This window comes from Moschus berezovskii, chromosome 9 (genome assembly GCF_049115385.1).
Source record: "Moschus berezovskii isolate FMDL1 chromosome 9, NW_MosBer_1.0, whole genome shotgun sequence".
Taxonomy (NCBI): domain Eukaryota; kingdom Metazoa; phylum Chordata; class Mammalia; order Artiodactyla; family Moschidae; genus Moschus; species Moschus berezovskii.
This window is the reverse complement of record NC_142468.1, coordinates 36,217,807-36,241,339: the sequence shown is the minus strand read 5'-3', so window position 1 is coordinate 36,241,339 and position 23,533 is coordinate 36,217,807. Positions and strand designations below refer to the sequence as shown.

The 23,533-nt window shown below is 43.8% G+C and overlaps 1 protein-coding gene across 2 annotated transcripts; it reads left to right on the top strand.

Annotated features, from left to right (window-relative positions):
• The first annotated feature begins 977 nt into the window (after positions 1-977).
• Positions 978-22,609, top strand: LGALS3 (galectin 3). Of its 2 annotated transcripts, none has more exons than XM_055436405.2 (6): positions 978-1,108; positions 9,478-9,499; positions 10,984-11,379; positions 15,099-15,187; positions 20,220-20,385; positions 22,302-22,609. In XM_055436405.2, exons 2-6 carry the CDS (start codon positions 9,482-9,484, stop codon positions 22,455-22,457), a joined length of 825 nt encoding a protein of 274 aa, XP_055292380.1. In that variant the 5' UTR covers positions 978-1,108; positions 9,478-9,481; the 3' UTR covers positions 22,458-22,609. The 2 variants fall into 2 exon arrangements, with proteins under 2 accessions (XP_055292380.1, XP_055292379.1); XM_055436404.2 differs by lacking the exon at positions 978-1,108 and adding an exon at positions 1,982-2,087.
• The last annotated feature ends 924 nt before the right edge of the window (positions 22,610-23,533 follow it).

The window sequence follows — 23,533 nt, the reverse complement described above, 5'->3', positions numbered from 1 at the left end:
CTCTTTGTGATCACATGGACTGCAGCCCAGGCTCCTATGTCCATGGGGATTGTCCAGGCAAGAATACTGGAGTGGGTTGCCATGCCCTCCTCCAGGGTATCTTCCCAACCCAGGGATCAAACCTAGGTCTCCTGCATTGCAGGCGGATTCTTTATTTTACTTTATTTTATTCTCACTTTATTCTGAGCCACCAGCAAAGCCCAAGAATATTGGGGTGGGTAACCTATCCCTTCTTTAGAAGTCTTCCCCACCCAGGAATCAAACCGGGGCCTCCTGCATTGCAGGTGGATTCTTTACCAGCTAAGCCCTTCTTAGAGCCATACCTTTATTTTATTCCTACCTTTCTCAAAGGTACATTTGTATCTAACTCTCCCCTCCATCAGGGCTCTTTCCAATCATTCACTATTTCAATCATTCATTTACTAAACAAATTTAACCAGTTTACTGCTGCTGCTGCTGCTGCTAAGTCGCTTCAGTCGTGTCCGACTCTGCGCAACCCCTTAGATGGCAGTCCACCAGGCTCCCCCGCCCGGGGACCTACCAAACACAGGGCAGATGTTGAGGAGGCAGTGGGAAGCAAACAGCAAAACAATCTAGGGCTCCTGGTCTGAGAGGTGTGTACCCACATCACAGATGAGAAGCGGAATAAAAACAAGACATGGAGCTTCTCACCCAGCATCTCAGAAAACGTGACAGGACCCTCCCTGTCACTAAAAGCTTCGCAGACTCTCCCTATCTCGGTCTGAGGACTTAGCAGGTGAATCTAATGAGAGGGCGGTGAACCCAATCTCTGGCGGCTGCGGAGGGGACCGACTGGACGTTGAGGGGATGGAGGCCGCGGGGCCCACCCCGCGCCGTCCTGGGTCAGGCGTCTCCTCCGCGTCCTGGATCCGCGGCGCCCGGGCGCCCGGGTATCCAGCGGGGCCAGGACTCGCCCAGCCTAGTTCGCACGGAGAGGCCGGGGGCGGCCGGGGTGGCGGCCCCGCCCCGGGAGAGGCGTGCCGGGCCGGGCGTATTTGAGGCGCAGAGCCGGCCGCCGCCCCGGCAGGACCACACCACCTCTGCCCGAGACTCCTCCGCGGCGCGCGAGCCAGTGCAGCGGCGTCGGGTAAGTGGCGGGGGCGTCGGGACCGGGGCGCACAGCCTCCTGCTGCAAGGCCAGGGCGCCCGGGCGCTGCTCGGTGCGCGGCCCCCTTTGCCGGGCTGGGCGGGAGCCGGAGAACGGGGCTTGGCTTCCCCGGGGAACCGCGCGTTCTGGGCCCAGGTTCCTTGGCTTCGAGTCCTCAAGAGAGGAGTCTGAGACTCGAGGAAAGTTAGCAACGACTTACAGAGACTCACCTGCACTTCCTCGCGGCGGACGGGTGTGTCACCCTCTGCGGCGACTGGGAGGCTCCGCCCGGGCTTCGCGCCCGGCGCCCCGGGTGGCCCGTGGTGCGTGGTGGGCGCGCGCATCCTCCCGGCTGCCTGCTCCAGCTGGGCGGGAGGAACCAGGTGCCCCTGCCTCAGTCCACGGTGGAGACTGCCCCGGCACTCTGTGGGCGGTTCCTCGACTCTTCGCTTGGCTGTGGGACGGGGATGTGTTCTGCTACAGGCCAACAGCGTCCGGGGCTGCAGCCGCTCTCTGGATGCTGATCTCGCAGAAAATGGTGCTGTCCCAAGGCTGAGTGGGCATGTGCCCGACTTGGCAAAGACCGCTCACCCTCAGTTTTTGCAAATCCCAGTCCAGATTTGAGCGTTAACGATCTCAGACCTGTGCTGGGGACATGTGGGGTGTGGCAGAAATGAATGTTGGCCCGAGTGTGCGGAGCCCTAGTTGAGGTGGGGAGGGGTTGCTTTTAAAACATGCTTGAGGATGTATTCTAAATTGTGAGTTGCTCAGATCAAAGAACTAACATGCCTGCGCTTTGAAGAGTAGGATCTCCGGGACACTGGGGTAGGCTGTGCCTTAGGCTTCATGCCCTGTCCTTTGCGATCCTTTCAGATACCTGGAATATTTGTAAAGTGACTCCTGGGAGTTGGGTTGCTGGACAGTGAGGACGGTTTGACTTCAGTGACCCAGTCTTTTTCTAGGATTCTGGGAAAGGAATGTAAGTGAGGCTCACTTCGTTCTGCAGAAAATGGTGGCAATAAGAATTAACCACTTGGCACAGAGCATGAGGAAAAATTTTCACCAACTTCCAAAATTCTGACTCACTTGCCCCAAGTTTACAAAGTTGATCTTTTATGCTAGGAAACTGTGTTTCCATACAAGTTCAATAATAAAATTCACTGTCCCACAAAAATGTCCTTTTCAAACGTTGTCTTTGAATCCCTAGAGCCGTGTCATCCATCCCTTTGATGGCTGTGCCTCCCCCTTAATCTGGGGAAATCGGAGCCGCCTAAATTAATCACGGTAGGGGGGGGCTTTCGCCCAAAGTCAGCATTCTCTCCATGTTCTGGGGAGAAGTTTGATGATGGGTCTTGAATGTTTTGAGCTTAGAAATACTAGGTGGATGCCTCACCAAGTTATGTAAGAAGCAGAAGAGGAGGAGCGCTGATAGATTGACCCCAAAAGCTCATTTTTTTAAATGTAGGCTAGTCTCATTCTGTTGAGAGAATGATATTTTGCATAAAAAGACTTTTTACTTATTACTGCTGCTGCTGCTAAGTCACTTCAGTCGTGTCCGACTCTGTGTGGCCCCATAGACGGAAGCCCACCAGGCTCCCCCTTCCCCAGGATTCTCCAGGCAAGAACACTGGAGTGGGTTGCCATTTCCTTCTCCAATGTGTGAAAGTGAAAAGTGAAAGTGAAGTCGCTCAGTCGTGTCCGACCCTTAGCGACCCCACGGACTGCTGCCTACCAGGCTCCTCCATCCATGGGATTTTCTAGGCAAGAGTACTGGCGTGGCTTGCCAGTGCCTTCTCCGATATTGCTAGTGAGGTCAAAAGGCCGTTATTGGTCTCACCTATGATTTAGATACTGTTTGCCTAGAACTCTGTTCAGTCAGACTAAATCTTATCCCTAATAGAGATCTATATTCATATAGTAAAATTTGAGGTGCTTATGTTACCTAAAATACCATTGGCTTGTAAACTTCTTGTACCTGAGACTCATGGTAACTGACCAAAAACTTAGCCTCTCTTTCCTGTTAGTTTGGGACAGAGGCTTCTGCTGAGGCCAGCTAGTTAACATTTTGTGTCTGGTGCCTGAATGAATTCTTCTCATTAAATTCTGAGTGGTAAGCCTGCCAGGGCAGTAATTCCAGTTTGCCGCTGACTAAGTATCATGTGTTCTCTCTTGACTGATATTCAGCTTTTCCATATGGGGAAAAAAAAAACCAGTAACTGAGAGGTACAAAGTAACTTTAACTTCCTTATGGCTGAGGAACTGTGATGAAAAAGAAATCCTAGGAAAGGACCAGTTTCCTTTATCCTAACTAGCAACTCTGAATTTGGCTTTGCAAATGAGCATTTCTTGTTCCATGTTTCAGTACGACCAGGAAGTAGATCGCCTCTCCTGTGTTCTTTGGAGAGGAGTGTGGGCAGTGCTTGGGGTTCTGAGGAAATAGTTTATGATCTACTTCCCTTACAGCTTTTATAAAAGTTGGGGCCCTTTGTGGGCAAAAATTTCAGAAGTCCTCCTGGGAATCCAGGCAACTGAATTAATTGCTACATGGGTCTAGAATAACATAGTACAGTGGATAGCAACTCTTTATTAAAGGGCAGAGCTGCAATTAACAGCAGATTAAAAGTGATCTGCATTCTGACTCATGTTTAAATTCCTTGTTCCAAAGTGATACTGAACTAACTACTTACTGTAGGTTTTTCCAAATGTGAGGATTCAGATAGGATTTTTAAAATGCTTTTGCCTTTGATGTAATGTTTCTTATCTGACTTCAAAATTCTCTGATTCTGGGAATCCCAGAGTTCACATACCTATAGTATCTGTACAGTGGGAAGTTGGTTTTTTTTTTCACATTTGATTGTCTCTTTATATAAGCTACTTATCTAAGAAGAAAGAAATTTTCCAAGCAAGTAGGAAGATGTTTACCCAAATAGATTTTTTAAAATTATTTTTTGGTTCTCCTTTTAAGTTCTAAGGTTGCCAACCTTGATTTAAAAGAACATTGGTTAAAAACCTTTCCATCAGAGATCTGATGGTTGGGAGGTGATATAATCAAAACAATGCATACCCAACTTTTAGGAAAGTAGGCTTTATCAGTTTAAATGTGGTTATAATTAGCACAGTGACTGTGCAAAATGGCATCCTTGTATTCAGTTTCTCTGCACCCTGAATGAGTCACCCAGCTAGTTTCTGACAAAAGCATGATCTCTTTTTTGTTTACAATTTCAGCGTGTTTATGCAGTTCCGAATGAGTAAGCCAGAGAATTAATTTCTAAATGAAGTAACTAATACTTTCGAAGGACTGTACTTTAAAATGTCAAAGTGTGAGGTTTGCTACTAGTGTAAAATCAGTCAGAATTAGGAGTCAGGATGTTTGGAGTCAGGTCCCTGCCTGCCAATGACAGAATGACTTTGGGCCACCATGTTAACTCTGAGACTCAGTTTCCTCAACTTTGAAGTAAGGATATTACCTTTCCCCTGTCAATCTCATAAGATTATTAGAATCAGAATAAGAAAGGTATGTGAAAGTGCTTTATAAACTGAAAACATCACACAAATACAGGGTGTCATTATTCTAATGGGCCTCTAATGTGTCACAGCACAATCCAAACCGTCATCCTTAACACAGCGGAAACAGAGTGGAATCTGCTTTGTTTCTTCAGTTGTTTTGGTCTAGTTGGAAAATGGGGCTTCCCAGGTGGCTCAGATGGTAAAGGATCTGCCTGCAATACAGGAGACCCAGGTTCGATCCCTGGGTCAAAAGACCCGCTGGAGAGGGAGATAGCAACCCACTCCACTCCAATCCAAAATAAACTGAATATGTTTGAACAGAGACTTTGAAAAGAATAAATGTTACATTTTGAGATAGCTGTCTTTGCATGAGTTTCTGGTTGGGATCAGCCTTTAAACATATCTGTTTAATTGGATTTATATTAATAAGACGGGCTTCCCTGGTGGCTCAGCCTGTAATGTGGGAGACATGGGTTTGATCCCTGGGTTGGGAAGATCCTCTGGAGGAGGGAGTGGCAACCCACTCCAGTATTCTTTCCTGGAGAATCCCCATGGACAGAAGTGTCTCGTGGGCTACAGTCCATGGGGTTGCAAAGAGTCGGACATGCCTGAGCGACTAAGCACACATGTTAATGACACTTTATGAGACCACTGGTACAGCTTTAGCTAGTTTTAACTGAAACTACCTTTCTGTTTTTTATTTACCTGGATGGGTACTTTTATGTGAGGATACACATCCTCATTAGCCCAGGCCAGTGGTTCTCAAACCAGGCACAATTTTGCCCTCCTCTTGCTTCCCCAGGGTTATTTCGAAACATCTTAAGACACTCTGCTGCTGCTGCTGCTAAGTTGCTTCAGTCGTGTCTGACTCTGTGCGACCCCATAGACGGCAGGCCACCAGGCTCCCCCATCCCTGGGATTCTCCAGGCAAGAACACTGGAGTGGGTTGCCATTTCCTTCTCCAATGCATGAGAGTGAAAAGTGAAAGTGAAGGCGCTCAGTCGTGTCCGACTCTTCGTGACCCCATGGACTGCAGCCCACCAGGCTCCTCCGTCCATGGGATTTTCCAGGCAAGAGTACTGGAGTGGGTTGCCGTTGCCTACACTCTAGGTTATCCCAGTGCAGGGGTTGGGGGAGGGGTTTGCTGCTGTCATCTTGTGTGTTGAAGCCAGGGATGCACGTGAGGCACAGAAGAGCCCCTCCCTACGAAGCATCCCACCTGAAATGTCAGTGATGCTGAGGTCAGGGATAAGCCCCAGCACAATGGGGATATTTAAAAGAAGTCAAAACACAAAGTTATTGCTGAGTCATTGCTGTGTTGCTCAGGAATGGAAGAATTTGTGTAATCAAAGGAACTAAACTTTCTGCCTACTGTGAAGTCCAAAATTGTTTCTCTCTGGTGTCCAAAGTGAGAAGCTTTATTTCTTGACTTAAGAGGACATCATGAGAAACGCTGGGCTGGAAGAAGCACAAGGTGGAATCAAGATTGCCGGGAGAAATATCAGTAACCTCAGATATGCAGATGACACCACCCTTATGGCAGAAAGTGAAGAGGAACTAAAAAGCCGCTTGAAGAAAGTGAAAGAGGAGAGTGAAAAAGTTGGCTTAAAGCTCAACATTCAGAAAACTAAGATCATGGCATCTGGTCCCATCACTTCATGGGAAATGGATGGGGAAACAGTGGAAACAATGTCAAACTTTATTTTTGGGGGCTCCAAAATCACTGCAGATGGTATTTGCAGCCATGAAATTAAAAGACGCTTACTCCTTGGAAGGAAAGTTATGACCAACCTAGATAGCATATTAAAAAGCAGAGACATTACTTTGCCAAAAAAGGTCTGTCTAGTCAAGGCTATGGTTTTTCCAGTGGTCATGTTTGGATGTGAGAGTTGGACTGTGAAGAAAGCTGATCGCCGAAGAATCGATGCTTTTGAACTGTGGTGTTGGAGAAGACTCTTGAGAGTCCCTTGGACTACAAGGAGGTCCAAATAGTCCATCCTAAAGGAGATCAGTCCTGGGGTTAATTGGAAGGACTGTTGCGAAAGCTGAAACTCCAATACTTTGGCCACCTCATTTGAAGGGTTGACTCATTGGAAAAGACCCTGATGCTGGGAGGGATTGGGGGCAGGTGGAGAAGGGGACAACAGAGGATGAGATGGCTGGATGGCATCACCGACTCGATGGACATGAGTTTGAGTGAACTCCGGGGGTTGGTGATGGACAGGGAGGCCTGGCGTGCTGCGATTCATGCGGTCGCAGAGTCGGACACAACTGAGCAACTGAACTGAACTGAAGAAATATCCTTTCAAAGGACTTCACTGGCAGTCCAGTGATTAAGACTCTGTGCTTCCACTGCAGAGGGTATGGATTCCATCCCTGCTTGGGGAACTAAGATTCCACATGCCTCATGGCATAGCCAAGAGAAAAAAAAGAAATGTCCTTTTTTTCCCTTTTCTGTAAGAACTCTTTAAGCTGTTTTAAAAATCTTTATTGAATTTGTTACAATATTATTTTATGTTTTGTTTTTTTGGCCACCAGGCATGTGGGATCTTAGTTCCCCAACCAGAGATCGGACCTGCTCCCCCTGCATTGGAAGGGGAAGTATTAATCACTGGATGGCCAGGGAAGTCCCTGTAACGACTCTTAAGTTCCTCCTGTGGTAGCAGCACACTCCTCTAGGCAGTGGCAGTCTTTTGGGGAAGGAGGTACAGAGGAGCACCGACTTTTGCGTTAAAGAGTCGAATATTATATACTAAACACAGTGAAACAAGCCCTGGGAGAGTCACTGTGACTTCCCAATTAGATCACCTGCAGTTTCCAAATTGGAAGATGGGCACAGTGATAACCTGAGTGTATCCAAATATGTTTGAGAATATCCAGATTTGAAAAGAGATGTGAAAAATTTAAAAATGAATGGAAGGTAATATTGAACTGATTTATAAGTAACAGCAGAGTAAGATAAAATATTTGGTGTATAAATGAAGCATACATTAAGCTCTAGGAGGACTTTGTGTCTGTTTTTGTTTTACCAACAAGTCTAGTATTTTGTATTTTTAGGACCTATCAAGTAGCCACCATTTAATGGTCATTTCTTAGAATAATTGAGTCACTTTAACAAGCATGCAACTTACGGCTTCCCAGGTGGTGCTGGTGGTAAAGAACCCACCAGCCAGTGCAGGAGATGTAAGAGATATGGGTTTGATCCCTGGGTCAGGAAGATCCCCTGGAGGAGGGCATGGCAACCCAGTCCAGTTTTCTTGCCTAGAGAATCCTATGGACAGAGGAGCCTGGTGGGCTATGGTCCATAGGGTAGCAAAGAATCCGACATGACTGAAGTGACTCAGCACACACATATAGACAACTTAAGGAGAAAGATTCTGATTATCGAAGATCCAGGTAACTCTGACCATGGCACAGGTGATCCTGGGTGGAGAAAATAACCCAGGCCTGAGGAGTCCCAAGCTGCCCTCCTCTCCTCACCGCCAGAGCACCCGCTCCAAGAGCAAGTGTAAAACATCTTGTTTGTCGGGAACTGGCAGTGAGGGAGGAGGCAGAGAAGCAGGAATGATGGTCTCATGGCCACCCACTGAGGCAGCTCTGGGCAAGGCCATCCCTCTTTGGTAGCATCCCAAAATGTTTTCCTCCAAATTGTCTGACTTCTTTTTTTTTTTTAAACTTTGGTTTGTTTTACTGCCAGATAGTTTCATTTGGAATAACAAACACCTTAAAAAAAAAAAAGTACATCTTCTGCTCGCCTTTCTTCGCAATTACTTCATATCCCGTCTCACCTTTCAAGGTTTAGCTCCACACTGTCCCTGTTAGAAGTCATCTTTCCAGTTGTGACTTCCTGTAGCACACTTCCTGGCTCACAGCACCCATTACTTGTGACCCTTTCTGGCCTCTGGACCCTTTGATGATATATCTTGGCCAATTCCATCTTCAAACTGAGACCTGAGCCCGCCCAGTGCCTGGCGCAGAACAGGCACAAATTTGTGCAAATGAAGAAATAAGTCAGCAGCAGCAGCTATGTCTTGGGCAGTGGGGTGGGCAAGGCAGAGACTGTCTTTCAAACACTAGGAGGAAGAACCAACGGCCTCCTCCTAAAACCCAGAAGAGAGTGTGCGGCTATCAGTGGGAACCAGAGGAGAGGTGGGCAAGATTCATTTGATGAACACTTTTTATAAGGTGGTGGAAAAAAAGAGCACAGGAAGGAAGGTGAAGGAGAACCAAAGACAAACCAGGACTGTTTACATTCGTTACCTAGGAAGCGGCAGAGTATTGTACTCCCTGCTCTCCCACTTGCATTGTATGGCCTGTTACTTCCAGGATTCAGCCACAAGCTAGTGTGATTAGAGTTCAGTTTTGAGTTAAATAGGGCCTGGTGATTCAGTGGAGAGCATCCTCACCCTTTGAGACATTTTTTGTGGTTCCCTGCCATTGAGAAGGCAATGGCAAGCCACTCCAGTACTATTGCCTAGAAAATCCCATGGATGGAGGAGCCCAGTAGGCTGCAGTCCGTGGGGTCGCTAAGCACGACTGAGCGACTTCACTTTGACTTTTCACTTTCACACATTGGAGAAGGAAATGGCAACCCACTCCAGTGTTCTTGCCTGGAGAATCCCAGGGACGGGGGAGCCTGGTGGGCTTCCATCTATGGGGTCACACAGAGTCGGACACGACTGAAGTGACTTAGCAGCAGCAGCAGTCATTGATTTTGGCATATTTGGAGAACAGACTTGTTTATGTTATGAGAATGCCTGTACGTTGACTTGACACGTGCAATGAACTGTATGTGATGTTCATATAGAAACTAGTGAAATCTTTAGGATCAAATGATAACTGTTTTTTTTTTCTCCTTTCAGGAAAATGGCAGACGGTTTTTCAGTAAGTGTTTTATGTCTGTTTTCCTACCTTAATATATATACATTCATGCAGGATGAGGGTTTTTTGGTTGGTTGGTTTGTTTTTTAACCACTCAAGTTTCCTGTTTAACCCTTGCACCACATTGCTTCCTCTGGCCTCATCTGTCCAATGAGGGCTTGTTAGGTGGAGTCTTGTTTTTCCAGAAACAGGTTTGGGAAGAAAGCCAGGCAGAGAGAGGCCTCACTAACAGTAACCCCTTAACCAAAGGCCTAGGACAGAAGCTAGTGGATTCTGCTGGCAGGAGCTGAGAAGCCAACTGAGCAAAGGGCAGTGTGGTTCATTCTGAGCAACCTTATTTTTTAATCCTAAAGTGCCCTCAACTCCTTCTCCCTTCCCAAATGCTGGAGTAAGAAGCAACCAAAACAAATTCCTATTAGTATGCTTATGTATTCCCAAATTCCTTAATGGAATGACTCACGTCACCTACAGCCATAAGCTCTGCTCAGGTTTGTTTTCTAAATCCAGTTTGCTTTCCATCATCACGGAGCCCTCTGTTTCTCTCTCCCCCCAGGCCACATGGGCTCCCTTCACAGCCTCACTGTGTTGCCCCAACACCAGATCTAGGGTTGTGTTCCCGATGCATCAAAGACAATCCTGGCAGATCATATTCAGTCAACGTAGAAGTCTTTACTGGACATCTTCCGTGTACCACCTGGCAGTGTGCTAAATACTGCAGAAAACAGGCAGGGAGAAAGCAGTCTTCCTGGAGAGAAAGGACACAATCCAACACTGGCCCAGAGTCCCGCAGTCTGTAAAGAGCCATCGCAAATGCTGCCTCACTTGTTTGTCACAACAGTCATATGAAGTAGATCATTATCCCCATTTTACAAGCAAAGACACTAAGTCCTATACAGGTGACATGATGGCTCCGAAACTCTGGAGCTCTTGATGGATAACACTGGATTTCTTGATGGATAGCACTGGTTTTTAAACCAAATCTTCTGACTCCACATTGCAGACTCCTCCCTGTGTACATGTTAGCCTCTCTGATACTAGCCTGGATGCCATTAAGTGGTAACTTACCTGGTGTACCCAAAGTGCAGTAGACATCCTGCAAACGGAAGGCCAATGCAACCAGGGCCAGCTCGGTGGAAGGTTTTGCAGCCCAAAAGTATACTGAGTTTGTGACTTTTTTTTTTTTTTCATGTCAGTTAGAAAGTATGTGCTTTTACACAGAGAATAGCTAGCTCCTGACTTTAGCAAATTACAAAAAGGCAACGCTCAATGATCTGAGATGATGGAAGGCAAGAGTAAAGTGATAAAGCATGTATAATCCCATAGTTGAATTTTAGTCTTAGGAACTCAAAACTAAAAGGTAGGAAAAACTTTATTGATATGAATTTCATATCTTCACCACATCCCTCTAATTCTTAGATCACATATTCCTGAAAATTCTGTTGTGATTGTTTTTCATCCTATAATTTTTTTAATGTCTTTTTTTCCAGCTTAATGATGCCTTATCTGGGTCTGGAAAACCAAACCCTCAAGGTTGGCCTGGTTCATGGGGAAACCAGCCTGCTGGGGCAGGAGGCTACCCAGGAGCAGCCTATCCTGGGGCCTACCCTGGACAGGCCCCTCCTGGGGCCTACCCTGGACAAGGACCTCCTGGGGCCTACCCTGGACAGGGACCTCCTGGGGCCTACCCTGGACAAGGACCTCCTGGGGCCTACCCTGGACAGGGACCTCCTGGGGCCTACCCTGGCCCAACAGCACCTGCTTATCCTGGACCAACTGCACCAGGTGCCTACCCTGGACCTGGGGCCTACCCACCTCCTGCACAGCCAAGTGCTCCTGGAGCCTACCCTGCTGCCGGCCCCTATGGCATCCCTTCTGGACCCCTGGTAAGATGGAGTGAATCATTTAGTAAACTTCAATTTGCTCAGGACCAAGTTAATAAAGAACATGGCTGGGACTTCCCTAGCAGTCCAGTGGCTAAGACTCCGTGCTCCCAGTGCAGGGGGCCTGGGTTCAACCCCTGATCAGGGAACTAGATCCCACATGCCACAACTAAGACCCAGCACAGCCAAATAAATAAATATTTAAAAAAAGAAAGAAAGAAAATGGCAATTGTCTGGAGTGGTAGGGTCATCACTTTGTAGTGCTCTGACTGGAAGCTGGCTCTGGGCACTGACCTGCAGAGGGCTTCGGGAGACCTGAAGCTTGAAACTCACTGGTTAGAGCCATTTTGCAAGGACCAGGCACAGTGTATGTTGGTTCAATAGAAAAATTAGTTTCCTGTGTTTAGTATACGTACTGTTAGTTTAAAGAGAAGCTAATGTGTGTTTTGAAGGCATCTGCAAAGCAGCTTTAATATAAATCAAGTTAAGATCATAGTAATGGTTGTTATTATTACTGATAAACACTGAATATATAACATGTGCCAGCTGTGTGCTTCTACATGGATGCTCTCATTCAGCTCCATAAGCACCCTGTAAGATACTGTTATTATTGCCACTTTACAAATAAGGAAATAGGGCAATAAAGGGTTATACAACCTTCCCATGGTCATAGAGGGGAAATTTGGGGCAACCACAGTAATCTGGTTTTTTAAAACTTTCTAAAGATAATTTTGTGATCTAAGGATTGAATTTTCATCTATATTAAAACTCACTTTAATAAATGAATTCTAACCATAAAACCCAACTCTGGGGGCTCTAGACACATCTCCAAACACTCTAGCTGTGAGAAAAGATACATATATGAGAAAAGAGTTCCGTAGCAGAGTGAGAGCAGCCCCTTTCAGGAGTGTGATGGCACAGGGAGTATTTATTCTGCTTATTGATCAGCTTAGAGGAGAGCAGAGACAGCACTGGGTGCATGAGAGGCGATGCGCAGGACGTGGACCACACACAGGTAGTCAGCTGAGACAGGAATATGGAAATCTGGAAGGAAGAGGCAGTGGGAAAGAGACTGAAAAGGAGGAACCCCAGGATCTAGTGGTGAAGTCTTGTTGTTTTTGTTCAGTCGCTAAGTCGAGTCTGACTCTTTATGTGACCCCATGGACTGCAGCACAGCAGGCTTCCCTCTCCTCTATCTCTTGTGGTTTCCTCAAACTCATGTTCATTGAGTTGTTGATGCCATCCAACCATCTCATCCCTTGTCACCCGCTTCTCCTCCTGCCCTCAATCTTTCTCAGCATCAGGGTCTTTTCTAATGAGTAGGCTCTTCACATCAGGTGGCCAAAGAATTGGAATGTCAGCTTCAGCATCAGTCCTTCCAATGAATATTCAGGGTTGATTTCCTTTAGGATTGACTGGTTTGGTCTCCTTGCTGTCCAAGGGACTCTCAAGAGTCTTCTCCAGCACCAGAAATTCAAAAGCATCAATTCTTTGATGCTCAGCTTTCTTTATGGTCCAACTCTCACATTCGTATATGACTGCTGCAAAAACCACAGCTTTGACTATACAGACCTTTGGAATCAAAGTGCTGTCTGTGCTTTTTAATACGCTGTCTCGGTTTGTCATAGCTTTTCTTCCAAAGAGCAAAGGTCTTCTGATTTCGTGACTGCAGTCACTATCTGCAGTGATTTTGGAGTCCAAGAAAATAAAATCTGCCACTGTTTCCCAATCTGTTTGCCATGAAGTGATGGGACCAGATGTCATGATTTAGTTTGTTTGATTGTTGAGTTCTAGCCAGCTTTTTCACTCTCCTCTCTCATCCTTATCAAGAGGCTCTTTAGTTCCTCTTCATTCTCTGCCATTAGCATGGTAACATTTGTATATCTGAGGTTGTTGATATTTCCAACAATCTTCATTCAGTCCAGCATTTCACATGATGTACTCTGCACAGAAGTTAAATAAGCAGGGTCACAATATGCAGCGTTGACATACTTCTCTTGCAATTTTGAACCAGTTCTTTTGCAATTTTGAACCAGTTCATTGTTCCATGTCCTGTTCTAACTGTTGTTTCTTGACCTAAATACAGATTGCTCAGAAGGCAGGTACGGTGGCCTGGTATTCCCATCTCTTTAAGAATTTTCCACAGTTTGTTGTGATCCACAGTCAAAGGTTTTCACGTAGTCAAATGAAGCAGAAGTGGACATTTTTCTGGAATTCTCTGCATTTTCTGTGATTCACAGATGTTGGCAATTTGATTTCTTGTTCCTCTTTTCTAAATTCAGCTTATACATCTGGAAGTTCTTAGTTCACATACTGTTGAAGTCTAGCTTGAAGGATTTTGAGCATTTCCTTGCTAGCATGTGAAAAGAGTACAATGTATGGTAGTTTGAACACTCTTTGGCATTACCTTTCTTTGGAAATGGGATGAAAATTTCCTTTTCCAGTCCTGTGGTCATTGCTTAGTTTTCCAAATTTGCTGACACATTGAGTGCAACACTTTAACAGTGGCAAAGAATCTGCCTGCCAATTTAGGAGACACGGGTTCGATCCCTGGGTGGGGAAGGTCCCTTGGAGAAGGAAATGGTAATCTACTCCAGTATTCTTGCCTAGGAAATCCTATGGAGAGAGGAGCATGGCAGGTTACAGTCCATGGGGTCGTCAAACAGTCAGACATGACTTTGTGACTAAATACCAACAACAAAGAGTCAAGAAACGACTCTGGCTTTTCCAGGCTGGACAAGGAGAATGCCAGCCAAGGGTCAGCCCAAACCAGGAACTCAGGAAGGTGATCGGATCGGGGAGGGGCAGGGGAGACCATTGCAGTTCACACTGGTTAGATCTGTGGCACCAGTAGCAAAGCTAGATGGGAAGAAGCACAGGACTAATACAGATCAGACCAGAGCTAGAGAGAAAAAGACTTGGGCAATGGTTGAACCCAGGGGGAAAAATCTTAAAGGAAAAAGAGAAGAAGCCAAGATAGAGCAGTGAAAATATTTATAACACCTTGAACACAGACAGTCAGTAAATATTTGTTGAATGAACTGGGGAAGGTATTAACTGGAAAGTTCCCATTCAACAAACATTGAGTACCTGCCACCTTTAAAGCACCACACGGGGCCTATGTGAATTAAACTTAAGAACACCTCAGAAGCCTAGAAGGTGCCACAGTGTTTGCTTGCAGGGAGCAGAACCACCAGGATGAACATGTCATATGACAAGGATTAAGAGTGACACAGAAATGTTAATGTTGATTGCAAGCAAGGTCTAGCTTAAGCCTTTCCAAAAAACAGGCTCCGTGGATGAGTTATAGATTAGGATGGTCCTTATCATGAGAGATACAGTCTCCAGAAGGGAACATGTAATTAACCGATGGCCTTTTTCTTGATTATTGTAGTTCTGTAGGGAGCCATCTCTCTTCAGGCCCTGGACAAGGTGGCCTGAAAAGATGACTTAAAGTAGGGTTACATGTTATTCACATATATTAATAGTGGTTGAACTCTAGCAACGTCTTTTTCTTTCTTCCCTCAAGAAAACATGACTCTCTGGAGGGAGGGGGCGCGGTTGGGTAGCTGCATGGCATGTGGGATCTTAGTTCACCGACTGGGGTGAACTAGGGTGAACTCACACCCCCTGCAGCAAAAGCACGGCATCTTAACCACTGGGCTGCCAGGAAGGTCCCCCAGAACATGACTAATGATATGTACGTATTTTTTTATTCCCAGAATGTGCCTTATGACCTGCCTTTCCCTGGAGGAATCATGCCTCGCATGCTGATAACAATCCTGGGTACAGTAAAGCCCAATGCGAACAGGTAAAGAGCAAAATTAGCAAGTCTAACATATTGATTGACTGATTTTGGAATAAAGGGTGATCTGTTTTAAATTTTAATAGAATTTTAAAAATTACATTTAGAATCTTGGCTATACCATAGTTTGTGATTTTCCCATAAATCAATACACAGTCTCACCAGAGGACAAATCCCTTGCCAAGTCTTGTGTTTTTCCCAGAACCAGAATAAAAATTTGTGAGGACAAAGAGGAAGAGCAGAAAAACCCGTTCTGTTGGTTCTTCCTAGCAGGGAAAGCCTTAGAATTAAAGGAAAGCGGACCCTTTGTGATGTAATGTTTGGATATCTCTCCACCTCTGAGCCACAGATTATCTAAAAAACAAAGCCCATCAAAAGTTAGGGTCAAAAAGAAAAAGATGCCTGGTTGATCTGAGAGCTTAAATATTATACCTCCTGTCCTCATATTGGTTCAATCTCCCTGTAGCTGTGAAGGTCATGATACACTCTCAGATTTGTGAGCTTGGTTGCCTTTTCCGTGTTCATACTGTTAGCCTGGTCTACAGATGATAAGTGACAAGATGGGGAACCCCAGTGTTCTGAGTAGACACTATTTACTTAAAAGGTTTGAAAAAACTTTACAAGTTAAAGTTATAACGTGTCAAATTAATTGGTCAAAATAAGTCAGTCTTCACCATTGGTACTGCTTTGGTTGAGGTGAACTAGAAGGGGCTAAGATTTTGAGTTCACTTCGGAAAATCCATATTGATTTACAGCTGCCTTGGGACATCGGACTCTGGTTATCACCACTGGTTATGTTTACATATATCCTGAAGCTGTTCAGTATGTCTGTCCTTGAGGTTGGTGGTACCATTAAAGCTCCTACAGCCATTAATTAATCTGTTTCTGGGTCTTATAGATAATACACAAAAGGTACAAATTCAAGCTGTGTACACAGCTTTATTTAATTCTGTAAACAGCCTCTGTGAGTGCCTGTCACTTTGATCCTGGTGAATCAGCGGGAGCAGCCTCCTCTGCTACCAGGTGGACAGGTTGTGATCGGACCATTTTACATTCAGCCAACCAGTTCACTCCACCTCCAGCCAGCCTCCTTTGGTTCTATGTGGTAGCCACTACCTTAAGCTAGCTACTCCTTCCACACAGCCTAGACAGCTTCTCTCAGCACAGTACTTCCCTACACAGTAAAACTGGTCTCACAGCAAGTTACAAAACATATACTCAATATATCTCCTGCCTGTGTCCTCATCTACCTTGCCTCCCAAAATAACACAGGACCCAGAGCCCTGATCCTGTGTAGGCAGCACTCATGATTGGGTAATATCTGCTCTCCTGAGGCAGCTGCTGCCAAGCAGAACCACAATGGCATCTTTGCTTTACTTAGGACTATCACACTAGAAAGGTTGGGCTTCCCAGGTGGCTCAGTGGTAAAGAATCTGCCTGCCAAGCAGGAGACACGGGTTCTAATCCTGAGTCAGGAAGATCTCCTGGAAGAGGAAATGGCTCTCTACTCCAGTATCCTTGCCTGGGAAATCCCATGGACAGAGGAACCTGGCAAGCTACAGTCCATGGGGTCGCAAAGAGTCTAACACGACTTAGGAAGTAAACCACCACCACCATCACCACTATGTGGCAGGTTAAAACCAATTTCAGTTGAAATGATTGAAGTGGTAGTAAAATGAGAAACGTATTGCTTTGAGCTGCGAAATCTATGTGAGGAGTCACACGAAAGAAAAAAAATCCTTAAAGTGGTACAGATGACAATTACCTTTTCACTGCTGAGAAAGTACAAGCATTGCATATTAAGTCAAATACAAGTTCTATTGCCATTTGACTATATTGGGTCTTTCCCTGTGAATTTAATCATTGATGGCTGTATGTATCTGTTACTGGGTGAATGAAAACACCCAAAGAATCATTGTTAATAGGTCTAGAATGCTGACCTTGCTTTAAAACAAGAGCTGCTTCTTTTTTTTTTTTTAAACAGAACCAGCTGCTTCTGATATTAGTGCTCTGGGGAGCACACTTTTGAGAAACCATGTAGAAAGGGTAGTGCTTTAACAGCCAGAGAACTTGTTTGTATTAACATCCAAGGAGAGAGAACAGGATAGAAAGTTTATCCAGCACTTCCATTAATTCCACTTCACATCACAGAATGTTTAACACATTTATTATTGTGACTTTACAACTCAGCAACAGGATACTGAACATTAACTATGTTGTCTCATTCTTGCTGTTTTAGGACTAGGTTTTCCAGTTAACTGTGAGGAAGCCAGGGATCTGATAGCACTTTATGTGACTGGTTTACTTTTAACAGGGATTGAAAGTAACCTGTCAGGGCAGGAAAGAGGTAGCTGTATTTCCATAATGTCAGGTATAAAGTGCCCTCAAAGTGGCCCCAAACCTCTGCAAGGAAACCTTGACCATGTTTATATGTAGAGATAGTAAAAAGGGAAATACAGGTGAATAGGATATAACCACGGAGAAGGCAATGGCAAGCCACTCCAGTACTCTTGCCTAGAAAATCCCATGGATGGAGGAGCCTGGTAGGCTGCAGTCCGTGGGGTCGCTAAGGGTCGGATGCGACTGAGCGACTTCACTTTCACTTTTCACTTTCCACTTTCACACATTGGAGAAGGAGATGGCAACCCACTCTAGTGTTCTTGCCTGGAGAATCCCAGGGACAGGGGAGCCTGGTGGGCTTCCGTCTATGGGGTCACACAGAGTCGGACACGACTGAAGTGACTTAGCAGCAGCAGCAGGATATAACCAAAGACAAGAAGGCTAAAAACTCAACACATACTGTCTTGTTTACTGTGGGACACTGTGGTAGTGTGTTGAATATAGTAGTGCCCCTTCTCTGAGGTTTAGCTTTCCACAATCTGTTAACCCAAGGTCAATCACAGTCTGAAAATATTAAATGGAAAACTCCAGAAATAAGCAATTAATAAGTTTTAAGTTGCCAGCACTGTACACAGCATGGTGACATCTCATGCTGTCCAGCCCCATCCTGCCCAGGCTGTGAAACAATCCCTTTCTGCTGCATATCTGGTCGATTAGTTATCAGATCCACTGTCACGGTACCCCAGTGCTTGTGTCCACATAACCCTTATTTTACCTAATCAGTTCAGTTCAGTTCAGTCGCTCAGTCGTGTCCGACTCTCCGCGACCCCATGAATCACAGCACGCCAGGTCTCCCTGTCCATCACCAACTCCCGGAGTACACTCAAACTCATGTCCACAGAGTCGGTGATGCCATCCAGCCATCTCATTCTCCGTCGTCCCCTTCTCCTCCCGCCCCCAACCTTTCCCAGCATCAGAGTCTTTTCCAGTGAGTCAACTCGTCTCATGAGGTGGCCAAAGTATTGGAGTTTCAGCTTTAGCATCAGTCCCTCCAATGAACATCCAGGATTGATCTCCTTTAGAATGGACTGGTTGGATCTCCTTGCAGTATAAGGGACTCTCAAGAGTCTTCTCCAACACCACAGTTCAAAAGCATCGATTCTTCGGCGATCAGCTTTCTTCACAGTCCAACTCTCACATCCATACATGACCACGGGAAAAACCATTGCCTTGACTAGACGGACCTTGGTCGGCAAAGTAATGTCTCTGCTTTTTAATATACTATCAAGGTTGGTCATAACTTTCCTTCCAAGGAGCAAGTGTCTTTTAATTTCATGGCTGCAATCAGCATCTGCAGTGATTTTGGAGCCCAAAAAAACAAAGTCTGACACTGTTTCCACTGTTTTTCCATCTATTTCCCATGAAGTGATGGGACCAGATGCCATGATCTTTGTTTTCTGAATGTTGAGCTTCAAGCCAACCTTTTCACTCTCCTCTTTCACTTTCATCAAGAGGCTTTTGAGTTCCTCTTCACTTTCTGCCATAAGGGTAGTGTCATCTGCATATCTGAGGTTATTGATATTTCTCCCAGCAATCTTGATTCCAGCTTGTGCTTCTTCCAGCCCAGCGTTCCTCATGATGTACTCTGCATATAAGTTAAATAAGCAAGGTGACAATATACAACCTTGACGCACTCCTTTTCCTATTTGGAACCAGTCTGTTGTTCCATGACCGGTTCTAACTGTTGCTTCCTGACCTGCATACAGGTTTCTCAAGAGGCAGGTCAGGTGGTCTGGGATTCCCATCTCTTTCAGAATGTTCCACAGTTTATTGTGATCCACACAGTCAAAGGCTTTGGCATAGTCAATGAAGCAGAAATAGATGTTTTTCTGAAACTCTCTTGCTTTCTCCATGATCCAGCGGATGTTGGCAATTTGATCTCTGGTGCCTCTGCCTTTTCTAAAACCTGCTTGAACATCTGGGAGTTCACGGTTTAAGGTTTACATACTGCTGAAATTTTACCTAATAATGGCCCCCAAATCAAGAGTAGTGATGCTGCAGTTCACATATGCCAAAGATTAGCTGTAAATGGCTCTCTTGAAGTGAAAAGGTACTCAATAAGGAAAGAAAACAATTATACACTGAGGCTGCTAATAAATACAAATCTTTTGTCCATGAAATTGTGAGAAAGGAAAAAGAAACTCATGCTTTTTTTTGGTTATACCTCAAACTGTAGAAGTTATGGCCCCAGTGCGTAAATGTTTAGTTCAGATGGAAAAGGTATTAAATGTATACAATATTTTGAGAGAGAGCCCATGACTTTTACAATATATTGCTGTAGTTTTTCTATTTTATTAGTTGTTAATCTCTTACTGTATCTAATTTATAAACTTTATGTATGTATAGGAAAAAGTATGTGTGTATAGTTGGACAGATAATTTGGTTCGATGTACTATTCGTGGTTTCAGCCATCCATTGGGGGTCTTGGAATACACATCCCACGCGTGAGGTAGAACTACTGTTCTTGGCCCAGTATACTTTCCAGTTTGAACCCATTCTATGGTTTATTTGCTTTCTGTTTAGAAAATTGTCCTGTACTTTATAAACGATTTGCTCTTTAGAAAAGTATATGTTCTTCATTTGATACAAATATACAACTCGAATCATTTTACTAACTCTGACTTTTGACTTAAAACAGACTTGCTTTAGATTTCAAGAGAGGGAATGATGTCGCCTTCCACTTTAACCCACGTTTCAATGAGGACAACAGGAAAGTCATTGTTTGCAATTCAAAGCTGAATAATAACTGGGGAAAGGAAGAAAGACAAATGGTTTTCCCATTTGAAAGTGGTAAACCTTTCAAAGTAAGTTATTGCTATTATATATTGATAATGTATATTTCTCATGGGGAATCAAGCTTAAACCACAACACACTGGAAATTAATTTTCTTGAGTTGTCCTGGGACACCTAACCAATACATCTGCTCCCCATCCCAGGGGAATGGTCTCAGAAATAGTGGCACATTTCTTAACTCCATTTAGGCACCTCACCATTGTCCCTGTTACCAGCCCTCTGAGTTGAAGACTTTCTGGAAATGAGAAACATAGCATCTTTAATTTAAAATGCAGAAAATGTCTCTCTTTTTGGCCGTAATGTGAGGCCTTTGGGGCAAATCTACTCCCCCTGCAGTGGAAGCAAGGAGTCTTAACTACTTGCCAGGGAAGTCCCTAGAAAGTCTTTATGATATAGTTGGGCTTAGATTTAATTCCTTAAAACTGCATGGTTAGCATGGCAATCAAAACTAAGTTTTTTAAAAGAAAGCTTTGGTACATATACACAATGGAGTATTTTTCAGCCATCAAGAAGAATGCATTTGAATCAGTTTTAACGAGGTGGATGAAATTGGAGCCAATTATACAGAGTGAAGTAAGCCAGAAAGAAAAACATCAATACAGTATACTAACGCATATATATGGAATTTAGAAAGATGGAAACCTGAACCCTGTATACGAGACTGCAAAAGAGACATAGGCATATAGAACAGTCTTTGGGACTCTGTGGGAGAGGGTGAAGGTGGGATGATTGGGGAGAACGGCATTGTAGCATGTATATTATCATAAGTGACCAGTCCAGGTTCAACGCATGATACAGGATGCTTGGGGCTGGTGCACGGGGATGACATGGAGGGAGGATATGGGGAGGAGGGAGGTGGGAGGGGGGTTCGGGAGGGAGAGCACATGTACACCCGGGGCGGATTCATGTTAATGTATGGCAAAACCAACCAATATGTTAATGTAAGGTAATTTGCCTCCAATAAAATAAATTAAAAAAAACAACAACTCTAAAGTTAATTCATGCTTGTTTATGAAAAGAAAAATTTATGGATTTTTTTTTACTATAAAGTCCTCCATCCTTATCCTCACAAAGGTTACAACTTGATTATCTTTCCAGTGTTTTCTTATGACAAACAACACATTTTTTATTTTTAAGCATGGCTTCAACAAATATTAGGTCCACAATGTTGAGTTAGAGTTGACTATATACAGTGGGCAATAAAACAGCTAGACCATCAGTTCCTCAGGGACAGGGACTAACAGGGTCTATATTCTACATTTGGTGGACATCTTTCCTTCTCAGAACAGTCACCTAATAATACTTCATTGTTTAGATATGCAGTAATTCAACCAGTACTCTACTGATGAAAATTTGGAGTATGGAAATATTACAGCTTTATTTATTTTACTAAAATACTGTGATAACTATACTAATACATCTTTGCTTCCTGGAGGAGTAATTTTACTCAAAAAATACGTATGTTTAAAATTTAGATGAAGATATTGCCAAAGTGCTGCTTCCAAAATGATGTTAGAATTAACACATCCTCTATCTACTGGGAGATTATGTTTCTCTTAACTCTTGCCAAAACTGGTTATTATCCATCTTCATAACATTCACTTCTCTAAACAGAGAATTCCTACTTTAGCATTTATTTTTTACTTTCAGTGTTTGAAACCATACAAAAGCTTTAAGTTTTTATGTAGAGGAATGATTAATCTTTTCCTCTGTGGCTTCAATTATATATCCTTTTAACAATTTATCATTTTGTTCCATTTAAACCTTTGAATAATTTGGAATTTATTTTTTTCTGGAAAGTTACCTTTTCTGACTTTAGTTCTACAAGTGATCAGAAAGATGAAATTTTAGACACCCTGAGCTTAGGCCAGACTGGTTTTAAGAGGAATGGGCATTTCTAACAGTTTTGTGTACGTGCCATTTCAGATACAAGTGCTGGTTGAACCTGACCATTTCAAGGTTGCAGTCAATGATGCTCACTTGTTGCAGTACAACCATCGGGTGAAGAATTTTGGGGAAATCAGCACGCTGGGGATTTCTGGTGACATAACTCTCACCAGTGCTTCGCACACTATGATATAATGTTAAATGGGCAGATACTTTTTAAAGAAATCAATTTGAACGTAAACCTTATACATTTAAAAGTTTAATGTTAAGTATGAGTGAAAAAATTTACCTTTATTCATCAATGTCCTTCTTGTAAATCACTGATTTAATAAATATTCTAAGAGTTACTTGTCTTTACATGTAATTTAATTGGGACAATTTATTGTTGATAATGTACAATGGACTTAAAGGAAAAAGAAATATGAGGCAATGTTAATACTGCATTAGAGTCTCCCAGTTTTCAATATTTGAAACTATATTTTTAAAAAGAAATCAGGAGTAAATACTACCACAAAATTAACCTCTCTCTTCTAGAGTTTGGTAAAAAACCAATGGATACTACAAAAAAAATCATTCTCTTAATGTCTTACTTAAGGAAACATATTCAGGAAATAAGAAAAGCAAAGTTTACATACATATGAACTTTTGGACGTCTTTTAACTATTTTATCTCTCTAAACTATACTTCACGGTTTCAAATCAGTAATTTATACCAACATCAATCTTCCTGTGGGTTCTTTTGGTTTTATGAAATCTCCAGATTTGTAGAAGGAAAAAAGTAGGTTTTTATCTGAAAATCCCATTGTCAATACTCTATCAACCATGCCTTTCTGCCCTTCATTACCAGGAAGGTCAAAGATTAATATAATTTCGAAACTAGGATATGCTCAGACCACTTCATTTTATAGAAAACCAAAATATGACTTGATCTGTTACTGTTTCTACAGTACCATCTTCTCAAATAATCTATTGTCACAGGTTGTGTTCCCCAGGAGGCAAAGAGATCGGAATGCAGGAGGTTTGTGAGGGAGTATGTGCCCTCTCTCTCAACAGCTGTGAAGACAAGAAGGTCCATGACTGGGCAGGGAGAGAAGTGGAGCATCCATGCCTCAGTCTACCCTACAGGGATTCTGAGCTGGGATGATCCTTTAGAGTTGTCAAGAGGGGGACAGACCTTCACATTTTCACTTCCTCCCATTTCTTTTTTCATTTTTGGAAAAGCTCTGGTTCTACCCAGTTTTCTTTCATTTTGTCTTTAAAGGTTTTCTTAAT

Bases quoted from the DNA above. Each gene is read 5' to 3' on its own strand.
- LGALS3 (XM_055436404.2), top strand. The intron at 11,380-15,098 runs GTAAGATGGAGT...TTTTATTCCCAG, and splicing joins GCATCCCTTCTGGACCCCTG to AATGTGCCTTATGACCTGCC. The intron at 20,386-22,301 runs GTAAGTTATTGC...GTGCCATTTCAG, and splicing joins AAAGTGGTAAACCTTTCAAA to ATACAAGTGCTGGTTGAACC.